Below are 17,210 nucleotides of genomic sequence, written 5' to 3'. Positions count from 1 at the left end.
AATGGTAGAATTTTGTGTTGTACAAGAGAACAGAAGATACATATTGATGAGTTAGAAGGAGGGGATGGGGGTATAGGTTAGGGTTTTGTCTGCTGTAGGATATGAAGTGATTACTCTCCTAGTCTAAAACAATACACACGTGAAACCGCACAATACATTATAAGTGAATCATAGGTAGTGTACTGTTGATTATTTGGCCTTCACGGAAGGTGAGATGGTAGCGGAATTGTCTGATAACACAGTAAACATTAGCACAAGGATGTCAGTGTGTGTGTGTGTATGTGTGAACATAAGCATGTATGTGTGTGACTTTCCATTAAGTCCTTGTGTGTGTAGAGTACACTTGCATGTGTGCTTTTCAAGTTTTTTCTTCAAGCATTATTCTGTTCAGAGAGGATTTTATATTTCACATATTTCTATTGTGACAGATTTCTAACAGATGCAAGTAATGGGATCTGAACATTCTTCTGGCGTGTTCTCTTCCCAGAGTTCCCATTGCAGTGTGCGTCAGTATCTGTGATCTGGAAGCATTCAGAATAGCCAATAAATAAACAAGTTAACATATCAATCTGTAAATAAACAGGAAAAACAAAGAGGTTAAGATGTAAGACTGATGGGCTTCACTAAAGGAGCTCAAACAGGTTTGTGTGTGTGTGTGTGTATGTGTGTGTGTAAGGGTGGGTGAGTGGCTATGGGTGAGTTAGTGTTTTATCAACACGTGTTTGTGTGTGTGTGTGTGTGTGTGTGTGTGTGTGTGTGTCTGTGAGACAGTGTGTGTGTGTGTGTGTGTGTGTGTGTGTGTGTGTGTGTGTGTGTGTGTGTGTGTGTGTGTGTGGGTGTGGGTATGTCTGTGCAATGAATGCGTTCTGTGTATGTGACAACAGGCATCATAGTGATTGGTCCTAGAGGTCGGGGTTTCATTCTGCAAAAGAAAAGTGTACACACACACACACACACAAACACACACACACACATACAGAAGGAAAGACAGCACAGCAGAGTTTTTTTCAGATATTTACTTGCCACAACAACCAAACCAATGTTAAAGTCTTTAGTATAGAGGGTCTGCATACGACGTCACAGTAGGCATGGGTCACTGCAGTGATACCCACTGCGTGTCTGAAAGACAAACTTACTGAGTAGCAGCATTTAGCTTGACATTGTCCCTAAATACTATCCTTTTCACCTTCCTCTCCATAGTCTTTTACTTAAATACATCTCTATCACATATCATTTCAATGAATGTGTGTTTACTAGAACTTTAGATATCGTTGTGTGATGTCTCAGACGAGTTGTTACAGTTCAATTAGATATGTTTTTTGGGTTTTCCCAGAATTTAAGAGTCCTGTCACTGCTAATGGTGGGATTACGAAAATATACACCTGCCACACAATTGTCCAGTTTATTCAGGAATTTTGGAGACTATCAGAGTATCTGTTCTCTCCATGTCCATCTGCCTCTGTTTCATTGCCCTCCCATTGATTCCCAATTCCCGTCAAAATCAGGTGGAAAGAACCAGTGGTTCTTTGGTAAGCTGTAAGGATCAGGGTTGAGTCCAACTGCTTAATTTCAGCATGTAACCGTTTGTTTTACTCCGGTTTTTGCAGGTTCCCCTATTAAGGGCAACCATGTTGCAGCATATGTTGAAATCAGTGCAAAGGGACATCAAGGCATACCTTCTATAGTGTGTGTGTGTGTGTGTGAGTGTGTTTTACCTGCTCAGCTTTCAGGTGGTGGTGGTGGGGGTGTGTCTTTGGATGGATTCAGTTGCTTTTGCTGAAAGATATATCGGGTGAATTGGGTGTATGCTAAAGGGCAGGGACATTTACAAAGACCATTGTGTGAGTAGTATTGGTATTGGTGTGTGTGTCTCACCTTCTCATACAAGCGATAATGAAGTCCACGGTCTGAAAGCCAGGGGTGCTTGAGGGACTGAGAGGCACTCATCCTCCAGCTGAAAAACACAAATAGTTGTGTCACTTGTGTGTAAAACAAAGCTATACCACACACACACACACACACACACACACACACACACACACACACACACACACACACAGACACACACACACACACTCACTCACTCACTCACCACTTGCTCTTGACCAGCAACAGTGTAATGAAGTCTTTTGCCTCATCTGAGGTCTGTGCAAATTCTGCCTCCTCGAAGCTCCACTGACAGGCAAGGATGTTGTTCAGGGTCTCACTGTCATCATCCCCCAGGAATGGAGATAGACCACTCAGCCTGGGTAATGGACACACACACACGCGCACACACACGCGCGCGCACACACACACACACACACACACACACACACACACACACACACACACACACACACACACACACACACACACACACACACACACACACACACACACACACACACACACACACACACACACACACACACACACACACACACACACACACAAAGAAACACACATGTATGAATGAATTGATGTCTGCAGTAGATGTGTATATAGATATGTCATAGCAGTAGTAGTTTGTGTGTGTGTGTGTGTGTGTCTGCTTACAGCATGTATGTAATCACTCCAAGGCTCCACATGTCCGTGGGGAAGGAGACAAATTCGTAATTAATCACCTCTGGAGCCAAAAACTCTGGCGTGCCAAAGTTTACCCTCAACTTCTCTCTTGGCTTATACCTGAGAGAGAGATTGATAGAGAGTGCAAAAATGTTTGTGTGTGAGAGAGAGAGAGAGAGAAAGAGAAAGGGAGAGAGATAGAGGTCATGAGAGAGATTATCCCAGAGGCTGTTCCATGTGTATCCTCTTACTGTTCGTTTTAGTTGTCATATCTTTGTTTCCCTATTGAGATATATTGTTTGTGTCGTTTGGGTGGCCTAGAAGGCCTTGTCCCCTCCACCCTGATCGTGACATTCAGGATTTCAGTTAAAAAATCCTGAATTTCAGGATTAGGGTGGGGGAGAACCGGTCTTCCAGGCTCAGGTAGCTTGTGAATGAATGATACCTACAAACCGGAATATGAGAGTGTGTATGTGTGTGTGTAGGCATTTCAAGACCAGCACCTTTAAGTGATCTGGCTGTACCACTGCGTGTACACAAATACACACACATACATATTATGAAGCATAAATCATCCGTATCAATAAAGTACATTAGAGTCCCATGCCAGTTTAAGTATCAGCCTTACCTCCTAGCCAAGCCAAAGTCAATTATTTTGATCTTGTTTGTCTTCCTGCTCACACATAGAATGTTCTCTGGCTGAAAGGTAAAATAAAACCATCAACAATAACTGATAAATAGAACAGTCATGAATGTATGTGTGTGACCATTTTTGTGACTGTGTTGATCTGTAAAACATCTATTCCCATGTGTATGCTGCTCATTCACTATTAGTTCCAGAAGCAGAAGAGTAAAACAAACCTTTATATTCATATGAGTTTTTTAGTTATTTTTTGTTTACCAGCACTCTTACTGTTTTAACATTTTATTCAGTACTGGAACATTCTGCAGTTGAGAGAAAAGGTCGTCAGCGAGCCGTAAATTTGCGGGTATGTGGGAGCACAGGTGTGGGTGTACCTTCAGGTCTAGATGCAGGATGTACATTCTGTGCATGTACTGTAGTCCTTCACTGATCTGCCTGATAAAAAGAACTGTATCCAGCTCTGTCAGATTAAAGCTCTCATCAATGATCCTGTCAAAGAGCTCACCTCCCTCCACACTACACACACAGACACACACAAGCACACACACAAGATGACAGTTAAAGTTGAAAAGTTTAAAGTTTAAAACAGACATTGTAGGGTTTTGTTTTCAACATGTCTGGGCCTTTCACGTATTTTTCTTCTATGAATAGAGGGTGAGCGTGGTACTCACTACTCAAGTAGAAGGGTGATGCCATAACGGGATTCGAAGGCAGAGTGGAGTTGGATAAGGTTAGCGTGGTCCAGCAGATTCATCACCTGAATTTCATTCCTTACAACATCCTATGCACACACACACACACACACACACACACACACACACACACACACACACACACACACACACACACAAAAACACACACACACACATACACACACAAATTCACAAAGATATGAACACATAAAATGATCTGCACTTTGAACCTCAAAAGGAGATTCTATATTATCTTACATGAGATGGAAGCCCCTAGCGCACAAACACTTACCTTTTCTTTCGCACTCCTTGCTTTGATGATCTTAGCAGCTAGCGTCAGGCCAGAGGCTTTCTCTACACACTTGTAGACTATGCCAAAACGTCCCCTAAAGAAACACAATAATTTCACAGCCATTACAGTTGTTCCATTTGAGAGCATCTTCCAGTACAAAACAATCTATCAAAGAATACCGGTGTACATGATGGAGATAATTTCCAAGCACTGTTAATGACTTAAGCATATATGAATCAAGTGCCTTGTATTAATATATACCTTGTATGAATCGTGTGCTTATGTAAGCAGGAACATGGCTTTTCTGTGTTTCTGTGTGTGTGTAACTTAGATTATTAGGTGCCACTTAGTCTGCATATGTGCAAGAGCATGTTTAGACCAGAGGTGATAAGAAAGGTCGAACTATGCTTCTTCCAACCTTGTGCAAAACAGACATCCCTGCAGTACAGCTTCTGCAGCCCAGCCCAAATTCATGTCAGAGCCTATTCACACCCACAAAGCAACCATAATACATCCCATAATACATCCACACAATTGTTACACAACACGCTGAACAGAGCCGTCTCAGCCACCAGAGACCAATTTCACACTATTGTTTGCGCTAAATATAACTGCAATAAATATATATTACAAATGTACTAATTACAAGAACATTTCTAACCACATTGTAGTTAATATAAGTACACTAATTAGCACTAATACTTAAATTGATGTTAAGTGTTAGTATAAGTATACTAACCTCGAAATACAATGTTTTATTAGTGCATTACATAATAGTGAGCTTTGAATGCTTTAAATATAAGTTCAAATTTAGTGGATTTCCAAAAAACATATATTACAAATGTACTAATTACAAGTACATTTCTAACTTATTAGTACTTCTACGTATGTACACTAATAAGCACTGATACTTAACTTGATATTGAGTATATTCAGATAGAGTATACTACCACAGAAATATACAGGAATGTTTTATTAGTTACTTAATTGTGTGCTTTGAATGCTTTGAATACAGCCTAATAGTATAATTTTATACAATCTACCTGTTAGGTTTTCAAGGTTGCAAGCTTCCAATGCTTATTGGCCTGAGATTGACAAAGATTGATCAAACTTGACGTGAGATGAATTTATTTGGATGCTAGCCTGAGACAGGACAGGTCGATGACTGGAAAAGTTACAAGTCTCTGTGAGACGTAGATGACGCCAAAAAGATTAGTCTACGTCAAATCTTTCAAAATATGCTTTCACTAATGCTGAAATCTTCTCAGGGACTCAGGGAAAATAACTGACATAAGATTAAAATGCTGCCTAAGTGATGTTCAAAACATGGGGTGTCTGTCCCTAATGAAAACATTCAGTGGTATATGACCGAGTGACACCAGGCCTAAAAGGCCTGAGACATTCACAGCTTATTCAGAACATTATCAATAACTAAGACCATTGATACCTGTGTGTGCACACGCACATGTGTGAGAGTGTGTGTGTGTGTGTGTGTGTGTGTGTGTGTGTGTGTGTGTGTGTGTGTGTGTGTGTGTGTGGGTGTGGGGTGTGTGTGTGTGTGTGGGGGGGGGGGTTTGTTGTACCCTCCTAGCACTTCATCCGTGATGCTGTAGAAGGCATTGATTTGCTGTGTCTTGGTCGTCACAATCCGATGTTCAAATGGGGCAGATGGAGGGGGGCTACATTCTAAAATGAGAAGGTGAGAGGGAGAGGTAGATGGAGGTAGACATAGAGGGTAGGGGAGAAGGAGAGAAAGAGAAGATGATTATCATCCAGCATTGATGTCATCAAACATTTCTGTTGTTGCTGGTTGTTGGTAGGTTTCCTGTATGCCTTATGTTGCCAGGTTATAGCATATATTTTAAGCTCAGGCTCACTTAAATTCAACTGTCAGTCAAATTACTTTGTACTTGAAAAAGACAATGGAGGGCAAAAGACGAGATAAAAGAGGAGAACATGAATAGATCAAAGAGAAAGAGACGGGAAAGGGACACGTTGTGTGAGCCACGGCTTACCAATAATGTACTCTTCTGTGGATGGCTCTCCATCCTGCAGTGGTTCTTGGGACCCCGCATCCACATCCAGAGGTCCTGCCGCCGCCTCACTCCTCTCCTCTTCTGTCTTTGCCCCCTTCTCCACCTCCACTGCCGGTTCTTCTTCCTCTCTCTTTTCTTTTTCCTCCGCACAACTCAACTTAGAGCTCAACATCCCCTCACAGCTTCACACAAACACATAAACACAAACAGGCTAGGAAAGTCTCTCATAGCCATCTATGTCAGTCAGTCCTATCCAGACAATCCTATCCAAATATCAGAGTGTCAGAAATATCCAGCAAATGTCACATTCTTGTGCATATTTGGGTAAGACAAATGTGTAAGAGAGATGAGTCAGTGTCTATCTGTATATATATATATATATGGGTACATATTAATATGTGTGTGTCGGTGCGTATTTAAGCATGAGAAGTTCTTCATATATTTAAATGTGTTAGTATACATGTATATATACATATATATGTGTGTGTGTGTGTGTTTGTAAGTGAGGGAGAGTAAAAATGTGTGTATGTGGAAGACTTTAAGGAAGGTTGTGGAAGGTTGTACTTCCAAGTAAGTGTACCTTGGGCTGCTCTCAGACGGAACGGTCTGAGGCAGAGGCTGATGTCCATCTTTTATCTCCTCTTTTTCTTCTATCGTGATACTTTCCCTCACTTGGTCTTTTTCTCCTTCCTCTTCAGAATTCTTTGCAACTTCTCTTTTTTGCACAACCTTTTCTATCTCCGTCTCTTCCTCTTGTTTCTCAGGTTCTTCTCTCTCAGGTTCTTTTTCCTCAATCTGCTTTTCATCATTTCCGTCGTCATAGAAACGCTGGAAGTTCTCTTGGTTGTGTTTTTGCACCTCCTCTGAAAGCAGAGCCTGGGCTGTATCTGATAATGAATGGCACACAGAATAAACACACACAAACACACACACACACACACACAACCACAAACACAAAGACACACACAGCGCAACATATGTGTGATTACTAGTGCTAATGGTGGGAGAACAAAGGTAGTGCAATTGTAAGTCAAGGACGAGGCAAGTGAAACTGGGGCAGTAAAAGTGAGTATCGGCCGGGGGAGAGATCTGTCTAACAGGTACTATGGCACAACAGTCTGATATTAGGAAGCGCAAAGGCCATAAGTGTTCTGAGAGTACGGATAAGTGCAGTGAGTTGGTATGAGAAAGGTAGGAAAAGATGTAATAGATCAGAGAAAATGGAAAACTGACAGTGTAGGGACCAGTCTGAGTGACGGAGTGACACAGTGCCAGTGAGATTTCATTAAAAAAACATATATTCTTTGTGTATGGGTATATAGAATAAGTAAGTATTAGTGTAAAGGTCTGGTTTACATTCCTGTGTGCAAGTCAGTTGTATGGGTCTGTTGCTATGGGAGTGTGTGAGGGGCGTTTTAGACAGTCTATCCCAGTCTAACTTCAGGAGATGATGAAGAGCATGGGCAGTATGCACACCTGCATCATCTGGAGACTTCTTTTTCTTCTGTGGTTTGAAGCTCTTCAGGTGGCATGTCTCGTCATCCTTCTTTGGTTTGAACTGGGGAAAAAGTTAGAAATAGGATGTGATACAGAGAAAGGCAGATGGAAGATATAGCGGGTGCTTCAGGGTCATATGGGTGCTTGTGTACAAAGGGCGAGGTGGTTGTAAATTATTCTGAGAATTACAACAAGGAAGTTTGTCCATTTGTTATGAAATAAAGATAAGTATATATGTAGATTGCATTCCCTTGTTACTTCCTGTGTGTGTGTGTGTGTGTGTTTGGGTGGGGGGAGAGAGGGGTTGATGGAGATAATTTCCAAGCACTGAAGCAAGTGCCTTGTATTAATATATACCTTGTATAAATCATGTGCTTATGTAAGCAGGAACATGGCTTTTCTGTGTTTCTGTGTGTGTGTTACTTATTAGGTGCCACTTAGTCTGCATACGTACAAGAGCATGTTTAGACCAGAGGTGATAAGAAGGGTCGAACTGTGCTTCTTCCGACCTTGTGCAAAACTGCCATCCTTGCAAGACAGGGAGCCTCGGACGTTAGAGATCCATCACGTGGATATCCCTGCTGAACGCTAAACTTCTGTCTATATAAACCTTGTGCGATGTGTTTAATATTGCTTCACTTTCATCCTTGTGCTGTGAGCGAGCCAGATTGCAATTGTTGTCTAATAAATATACTTCTACCTCCGGAGTCCTGAGGTAACTAGAGTGAATTTTCACCTATCAGGGGTATTAGTGCCCATAACAGTAATAGACACACATGAAGTCCACATGCATACACAAGACTTCAGCTCCTGTGCATCACTGTGGTGAGTAATATTTTAAAACTATTCCTCCCTTCCAATGCCCTACCATAGCAATTTGAGGCCAAATTATTTATGGTAGGTTAGGTTTGGCTAACCAGACTCAAATATACACCGACAGTTAGTTGGAAATAATCTATTTAAGGGCCTTACTTGGGAAGTCAAACATGTTTTAGACAAAACAAAATAATCGTTGATTTATTTAACGGACTCACAAATGTCATCACACCATGTGACGTGGAAGTTTGTCTGTGGCTTTTCAGCTCACTTGTTTACTCGTTACACAATCTCACCCGGATCTTTTATTTAATACCAGGAAGTCACCATTCAAAGGATTTGTGGATGCTTTTTATGAAGGGACACACACACACACACACACACACACACACACACACACACACACACACACACACACACACAGCCCGTCTATCTCTTTGAGTGTTGACAGCTCATAAAGTCAGCTGTTGAACCGCATGTAGTGTCTAAGTGCCACTCATTCAGAAAGCATGCACACATGTGCACGCACACACAAACACACAGTTGATCATTATTTTATGATGCTTCTTCTCACATCATTGTACAACTCTCTTTAAGCCATTTTTAAAGCAATGTTTCCAAGTGTACACCAGCATTTCAAATGTGAATATCAAATCAAGGCACTTAAATAATAATATCTGACCAAATATCAGCATAAAACTGAACAGATGAAGGTTTCCTGAACCAAAATTAGTTATTTTTATTAGTTAGCATGAATCAATTTAACATTAATTCATCTCGAGCTATCAAATATTAAGTAATCAAATTCTGCGTTGAATTGGAATGGTATTGGGGTTAAGGGAACTCTAATGGCAATGGAGAAATAAACATAAAATATAATGTGCTTTCTCCACAACAGGAAGATTTTCTTAACCCCTTGTAAACATCATAAAACAGTACGTCAGAAATGGTTCTGACAGCTAACAGCTGAAAGCTTGTGACTTATGTCCCCCCATGCCAGTGTCACATATAGGGCTAACAGGCATGGAATCGTCTAGAACACTAAATGTCACCTATTGCATATCTGTGGATTTGCTAAGCAAACAAAAGCCTGTCGCGTGTACGCAGCATTATAATAACCTGAACTTGAGTGTGAGCCTCATCATTCCTTCTCTCTCTCTCTCTGACACACACACACACACACAGATAGAGATTGATAGAGAGAGAGGGAGAGATTGAAAGAGTGAGAGTGTGTGTTGTGTGTTGCACTTTTCCCTTGCACTAATCTTAGAATAGCAGGAGCAGTGTATTGTGGGTAATTAAATATGTCAGTGTGATTGATCACCTAATTTCCACTTCACTTCAGTGTCAGTCATCTCTCACTCACCGTAAGTAAGTAGCTATTTCTAATGTGTGTGTGTGTGTGTATGTGTGACGTGCGTCTTTGTGTGGGTGTGGTATGTTCCGATGACTCTTTTAGACCTGCATGAACTAATTTTCAACCCCAATTTCATAGCAGTAATGCTAATAACCAACTACACTACAGGAAGTTGAAATCAGGTAATGAATACTAGCAGTGGACTCACGTACCCGCACACACAAGCACACACAAGCACACACACACACACACACACATTAACTGGTGGCAGAGGCTTAATGAGATGTGTAAACGACCGTCACCAGAGCTCTGAGAATGAAAGGTGATGCCAAGTTACAGAGGCACATTCCCGGGGGGGTAGAGTCAGGGGGCAAGGGAGACAGGAGGAGGTAATCTTGTCTGTAACGTAGGAACACACGTGGTCCTAAAGGAGTAGGAACTGTGTTCTGAAATAGAGACTGGCAGAGAGGCGAGAGGTTGGAAAGGACATGTTGCCCCCATCCCACCCACCGCTCTAGTGCTCACGCGCCCCGCGCCCCGCGTCAAAACCCACAGCTTCTAAAACCATTTATAATGTAATTCACCTTGTGGATACTACCTCACAGCTGTTAAACTGGAAATCCGAGCGATCACGGCCCACCATGTCTTTTTGGGTGGCCAAAAATAATGTTGACATAGCTCACCATACACACGTTTTTTTTTTTCTTTTTATTAGCTATAATTGCTCAGGTTACTGGGGCGCTAATGGACCTCTCATCTTGATGTGCAAAAGATGTCACTTCTAGGCTATAATGTATCAACAGTTAGAAACAGTTAGAGAGGTCAAAAATACCAACTGCAGAAGTCATTTTGATAGCAAGAGACCTGGACATTGTGCAGGACATTGAGTCTTGTCTCTCTATGCCAGTTCTAAAAACAGTATAGCCATGCATTTCATACACACTATAAAACAGTTTAAACTATAGCAAAAATGCTAATATTTACAGAGGGGTTGTGTAAGGATTACAGTGAAACCAGCAAGGCTGAAACGTACTTCTGTGGTCGCAAGACGAGAGATACTACGGTCAAAGTTGGTGTCAAATATGATAAATCTTCCCATTCATTTACACTAATTATGTGAAGGTGTTATTCAATACTAAACTAATGTAGGGAGATATGCATGACATTCTATGTGCTTGACTGCTGTCTGAGGGCATATCTCAATATGACTCCACTCCTCTGTGCACATCTTACTGATACAGGACTGGTATATGTGACAACCCACTTCAGTCACTCTCATTTCATTTCATCCTGGTGCCAGGAGACAAGCCCATAACTCAAGTTAAAAGACACACTGAGAGGAGGACGCCTATATACAAACAGGCAGAAGAGACAGTCAAAGAGTGTGCCACACTGAGACAGATTACAGACTTGAGGAGACAGACACAGATAGATAGACAGACAGGACAAGATGACAAAAGACAGAATTGCAGAGAGGTAGACCAATGTCTGAGCTGGGAGACTGAAAGATGAACTGCTAAAACAGTATGATAGGGAGACAACCAGGCAACCAGACAACCAGGTACAAAGACCAAAAGGAAGACAAACAGGTGGGTATGTATGCAGAAAGACAAATGACAAAAAACAAATGGTGAAGATGAAAAGGAAGACAGAGGACAGACACAGAGACAGATGGAAGAACAGACATGGTTACAGATAAGGCCACATGTCGACGGACATAGAGGTGGACACTCAGACAGAAACAGAAAGACAGATAGACAAATATGCCAACATATGCAGCATGCAGTCAGACAACCATGCCAGAAAGATAAATCAACAGAAAAGAGACAACCAATGTGCAAGGATCCAAACATACAAACAGATATAAAGATAGATATTTAGCCAGGTAGACGGATGACAGACAGATTCCCAACACACACACTGGATGACAGGGACAGACAGACAAGACAAACACATCCAAAGACATGGAAAATGATATACATGAAAAACAAATGATAGAAAGAACAGACAATAGAAATATATACACATACGTGCAGACAGGCCTTTCTCTCCTCATTTATAATTAATTTACAGATCAGTAAATCTATCTACATCCAGCTGATACAGTTATGTCCACACTGAGCTGACTCAACCAAACTATCCATCCATCTATCCATCCATCCAGCCATCCACCTATCTGTTCAGACATCTGTCTGCCAATCAGTATGTTTTTAAAATGGTATGTAATGAGATCATGTAGGAATTCAGGTATGTATTTCACCCAATGATCAATCACACACACACACACACACACACGCACACACACACACACGCACGCACGCACGCACACACACACACACACACACACACACACACACACACACACACACACACACACACACACACACACACATTTGTGCACAATAACATTTATAATTGTATTTTAGTTGGATTAGTGAGTGAGAGACCTAATGAGTGTGTGGTTTTGAGGCTGCATGTGCGTGTGTATCTACCTGTACATCTGTCGTGGTCTCTCCCTTCCTCTTGTGGCTGATTAAATTCCATAATCGTCTCCAAACGAAGGAAGCAATCAAACACACACTCCCAACAATCCACACATCCCGATCAGCAAAGAAATTCTCCATAATGGCCATTCACACACACATACACGCACACTCACACACACTCACACACACACTCAGTCACTCTATTTGCACTCTGGACTACAGCTAAGGCAATATTTCTCTAAGGCAATCTTTCCATACGTGTCCTCAGATGAAATGAATATCTGTTTTTATGGATATCTCTTTTTTCTCACTGTTTATCTCTTGCACTGTCCCTATGTTTCCCCCTTTTCCTTTCTTTTCTTCCCTCCTCTTTCTCTTATTCTCGCTTGAAAACTGCTATGCCCTTGTTGTTGACACCGGCTTTGCAACCTGCAGTTTGCTGACGATTAGGAGAGTGAGAGAGAGAGAGAGAGAAGGAGGGTGGGAGTGAGAGAGAGAGGGAGAGAGAGAGTGAGTGAGAGGGAGAGGGTACTTTCCCTATAAGGAGTGTGTGGCCTGTCTGGGAGACGAGAGCAGGACAGGTGGAAGTCAGACACCACAGCAACACAGCTACGGTTTCACACATACAAGCACACACACATACTCTTGCTCTCTCGCTCTCACTCAATCACACATACTAACTCTGAATATTAAAATTGATTGCTTGAGACTATCTCCTGATGAAGAAGTCTGTGGGTGGTAATGTGTGTGTTAATAAATGTGTGTATGCTTGTTAATAAATCCAGCTCACAAAACCTCGTCTCAAAGAGTTTCACAACTATAGCACTCAAGCTTTATTTTGACATAACAGCTCTTTAATCAACTACCACCAGAGCAGCCCAGCAATATCTTAATGATGCTTTAATCAAAATCAACCCCTCTGCAAACTATAAACCAACATAATACCAGCCTAATGCCACTGCAGTCAAACTTAACAACAACTAAATTACACTCATCCCAACCCAATCACATCATTCCTGCTAAATACCACACCGCGCCAACACCAGCCTTTCATCACCTAGTGCCAAATCAGTTACACACCTACTGGGTCTAACTCCTACCTAACAACACTTGAGTCAAATGCAATCCCACACCATTCCAGCAACAACACAAACACTACTGCAGTGAAATTCAATCCAGCTCTGTCCCAACACTGTTCCAAAGACATACTAGTCCAACTTAGCACCCGGTGAACTGTAACCCAGCACTGAACCAACACCAGTGGAACTCACCGCTGACCAACCATGCCGACCTAGTGCCAGCCCACCCACACAATACCACCATAAACCTCAACATACCCAACACAGCCAATTCTGAAACTGGATTGATACAATTCATCCTATACTGAACTGGTACAGAAAAATAGAGAGAGAGAGAGAGAGAGAGAGAGAGAGAGAGAGGAGATGCTTGGAGATATTGAGAGAGATGGTGTGTCACAGAGTTTACGGTAAGGTAATATTTCAAATGGGTTGTCTAATGCATTGTTTCCCAAAGACTGGGTCGCGACCCTCAGCTGGGTCGCAAGAGATTTTTTTTGGGTCGCCTTGTCAAGATCTGCATCTGTAGCTGCGTCAGTTATCGGACAGTTAGTTAAAAAATCGATATGCTAAGTCTATTTATAGATTACCGTTATGTATAAGCTTACCCAAACTAATGGTTTTCGAAAGAGATATTTGTCCTTTTTAACGTGTACGACTCGTTTAACACCGCAAGAAAACGTATTTCTAAATATTTCTAATAATGTTTACGGTGACACGTTACATGAGTACGTTTTCGCCTGCGTCAATTATCGGACACTCCCACTTCGTTCCACTCACCGCGTTGGTTTTCGAGATAATAATATGCTTTCCTCCTGCTTTTACATATACCGGTCTAAATTCTGTACAAATGACTTTGTCACATTATGTTTTGACAAGTAAACGTTAATCTGACTAGTGTTATTCTTGTTTAATTTGGGTATTTTCGACAAAACACTGAGCGAAGTTATTCGCGTTGTAAACTTCATTAAGGCCAGCGCACTTAACAACCAGCTGTTTGATCAACTGTGCACTGACATGGGAGCAGAACACACGCTGTTTCACACTGAAGTGCGCTGGTTGTCCAAAGGCAGAGTTTTGACCAGATTCTATGAACTTAGACATGAAATTCATGCGTTCCTTATCCAGAAAAAAAGACCGCTCTTGCCGAATTACTCACTGATGATTGGCTTCTCAATTGGTCTTATCTGGCCGATATCTTTTCATCCCTCAACGAACTGAATTTAAAATTACAGGGACGGCACGACAATGTTTTCCTTAATTGGAAAAATGTTCAGGCTTTCCAAAAGTCATTGAAGCTGTGGCTTGCACGACTCAGAAGGCCAGACCCAAGTCACTACATGTTCCCCACTGTGTTGCAGCACGTAGAAGAACATGATGTTGCGGCCACACAAGTGAAACACCTCTCTGCGCTTATTCAAACTCATCTCGCTGCGCTTATTGAGAACTTTGATCGCTATTTTCAGAGAGGTATGTCATTCTGAATGATAAAAGGTGGATCCAAAATCCCTTCGAATTTGAGAGTCCTGAGTCTTTGCTTGAGTTGGCCTTCAGTCCTTCAGAAGAAACCGAGTTGTAGCAGCTCATCTGCAATCGCACTCTGCAAAGACGCTATGGATCTGTGTCCTTATCATTCTGGATACGCATTTCGTCAGAATATCCTGTCCTCAGTAGGGCCAGTATATCTATGCATATTCCTTTCATTACTACATATATGTGCATTGTGATTTTCTGTGCTCACAAAAATGAAGACAAAGTACAGAAACAGACTGAATGCTGCGCCTGGTATGCGTTGTGCTCTCTCCTGCACCCCGGACTGGAACGCGCTAGAAAAACGCAGACAGGCCAAACCCCATTAGCAATGTTGAAATGTTAAGATATGTTTTGTATAATTTGTAATCTTTTTGTAATTATTTCATATATTGTTCCAATATTGCTGGTTCAATTGAATGTTGAAAAGAAGAAAAAATGGGCTATGTTTTTTTTCTTCAATAGCCTACATTTAATGTCCAAATAGGCACTTATTGGATACCTTATTTTAATATTGCTGGTTCAATTGCATTACTTTTCATTATTTAAAACTTAGTAATAATTGTTCAGAGAGAAGTGATCACTCAGTCTGAGATATCTTATTAACAATGGCAGTAGGCTTACAAGTTCTGAAATAACAATAAAATATAATTTATAAAATAAAATAACAATACAATATCCTCATTAATGTTCAATAATGGTCAAATCCACCTTTATTTTGTGATTTACGAATAATGTCTATTGGCTAGGGTCGCAAAGGCTTTCGACTTTTAAAATATGGGTCCCCAGAAAAAAAGTTTGGGAAACACTGGTCTAATGGACACGTCTATATGGTGCCCAATGGTTTTCCAGGCTGATCTCGCCCTCTGCTGGATAAATGCTGTTATAACAGCCTATCACTTTCCAGGTGAGTATCGCAGAGTATATAAAAGGGGCATCATGCAAGCCAAAATTCTGGAGGAGTTAGAAATTAGAAACCTGTAAGCATATTAATTGTGTGGAGTGTGTGTGTCTCTGTGTGTGTTTCCATGTTTATGCCTGAAGTGTGTGTGTGTGTGTGTGTATGTGTGTGTGTGTGTGTGTGTGTGTGTGTGTGTACCTGTTGTTCTTTCTGCTCCCAGTAGCAGCGCAGTGTCTCCACTTGCTCCAGGTGGCGAAAGAGCATCAGGCGCCCGGAGGCATCCACCCCTGACAAAGAGCTCTCTCCTCGCCCCAAATGCTCAGACACACCCTCACACACACCCAACTTCCTGTCTGACCTGCACATGGAAGAGGGGAGGAGGGTGAAAGGGAGGGAAAAAGAGAGAGCGAAAGAGAGATTAGGCACTGTGTATTTCTTTGAGAATCTTTTTGTGTATATAATTTATATTTTTCTCTGTAGGGGAAGGACGGGAAAGATGTTAATCTTATTTCCATCTTCTCAGCTACACAGCTACAGTCCTGCTGTTTGTACTGGTCTTGTTAAGATACAGGTGGCACACAGTTATGAGAGAGAAGGAGAGTGTACATTAAAGTAGCAATACGGAGTCCTGTTCCAAAACTAGCAAGCTAACTACCTAAAAGGCATGCAAAAACCTTGCAAACACCACCAACAGCCCAGTTGACACTGATAGACGCTTGCCAACACACTAACTGGTGTCTTTTGGCAGTATAGCTGGCAATGTCATGCTGTGAAAGCTTTTCATCCATTTTTGCAGGGTGTTCCAGCCCTCCAACGCAGGGTGTTCCAACACAGAACTACATAGGGCATATCCTGGATGGCTAGTGGGAAAGACACAGGTGTCTATCTGTCCTTCACATGACCATATGCTATCAAAATTAATTTGAGGATGGTACCAAAACTAGTTGCCTATAAAAACCATATTTCAAAAAGTGTCAAATTCTTGCATAGTGTTACTTTAAATGGAGCAAGTGAGAGGGAGATCTGAAAAGCCGCTTTGCGCTGCACTTCCACTGTGATCTTTACATCTGAAATTAAGACCCAAACTAATGGCTGCTCTAATGTTTCCTAGAGACATGTCATCTGGGTGCGTTTCACATGAACACTAGTATGAGTTTTAAATGCATGTGACTCTGGTGGTAGGCAGCGTGTGAATGGAGAGGGGGGGGGGGGGGGGGGGGGGGGGGGGGTAAAAGATCACTGCCTGAGTAGTCAAGGGGTAGCTTGTGTCCTCTGGGATTGTTTTTGTTCTACCTGGTGTGGAGTACACATACACACATCAGAAGCATGGTTATACA

The 17,210-nt window shown here is 41.7% G+C and overlaps 1 protein-coding gene across 1 annotated transcript; it reads right to left on the bottom strand.

The window, feature by feature from the left end:
- Window positions 1–787: 787 nt before the first annotated feature.
- On the bottom strand, window positions 788–13,760 carry mylk4b (myosin light chain kinase family, member 4b). The gene is made up of 14 exons (XM_012839643.3): window positions 12,373–13,760; window positions 7,687–7,768; window positions 6,791–7,097; window positions 6,190–6,392; window positions 5,758–5,860; window positions 4,175–4,268; window positions 3,862–3,971; window positions 3,565–3,706; window positions 3,176–3,246; window positions 2,539–2,667; window positions 2,093–2,245; window positions 1,876–1,954; window positions 1,716–1,776; window positions 788–922 (listed from the first exon to the last, which is right to left on the bottom strand). Exons 1-13 carry the CDS (start codon window positions 12,511–12,513, stop codon window positions 1,720–1,722), a joined length of 1,671 nt encoding a protein of 556 aa, XP_012695097.2. The 5' UTR covers window positions 12,514–13,760; the 3' UTR covers window positions 788–922; window positions 1,716–1,719.
- Between the last annotated feature and the right edge of the window lie 3,450 nt (window positions 13,761–17,210).

The sequence above is a fragment of the Clupea harengus genome, chromosome 10 (genome assembly GCF_900700415.2).
Source record: "Clupea harengus chromosome 10, Ch_v2.0.2, whole genome shotgun sequence".
Lineage (NCBI taxonomy): Eukaryota > Metazoa > Chordata > Actinopteri > Clupeiformes > Clupeidae > Clupea > Clupea harengus.
The sequence above is the reverse complement of the archived record's forward strand: the minus strand, read 5'-3'. Positions and strand labels throughout refer to the sequence as shown.

Coding starts and splice junctions, on each gene's coding strand:
- mylk4b (XM_012839643.3), bottom strand. CDS start 12,513: ATGGCCATTATGGAGAATTTCTTTGCTGATCGGGATGTGTGGATTGTT. Junction 3,247..3,564: donor TCCTGCATCTAGACCTGAAG/GTACACCCACAC, acceptor TTTACCTTTCAG/CCAGAGAACATTCTATGTGT. Junction 2,246..2,538: donor GGAGTGATTACATACATGCT/GTAAGCAGACAC, acceptor TCCATTACCCAG/GCTGAGTGGTCTATCTCCAT.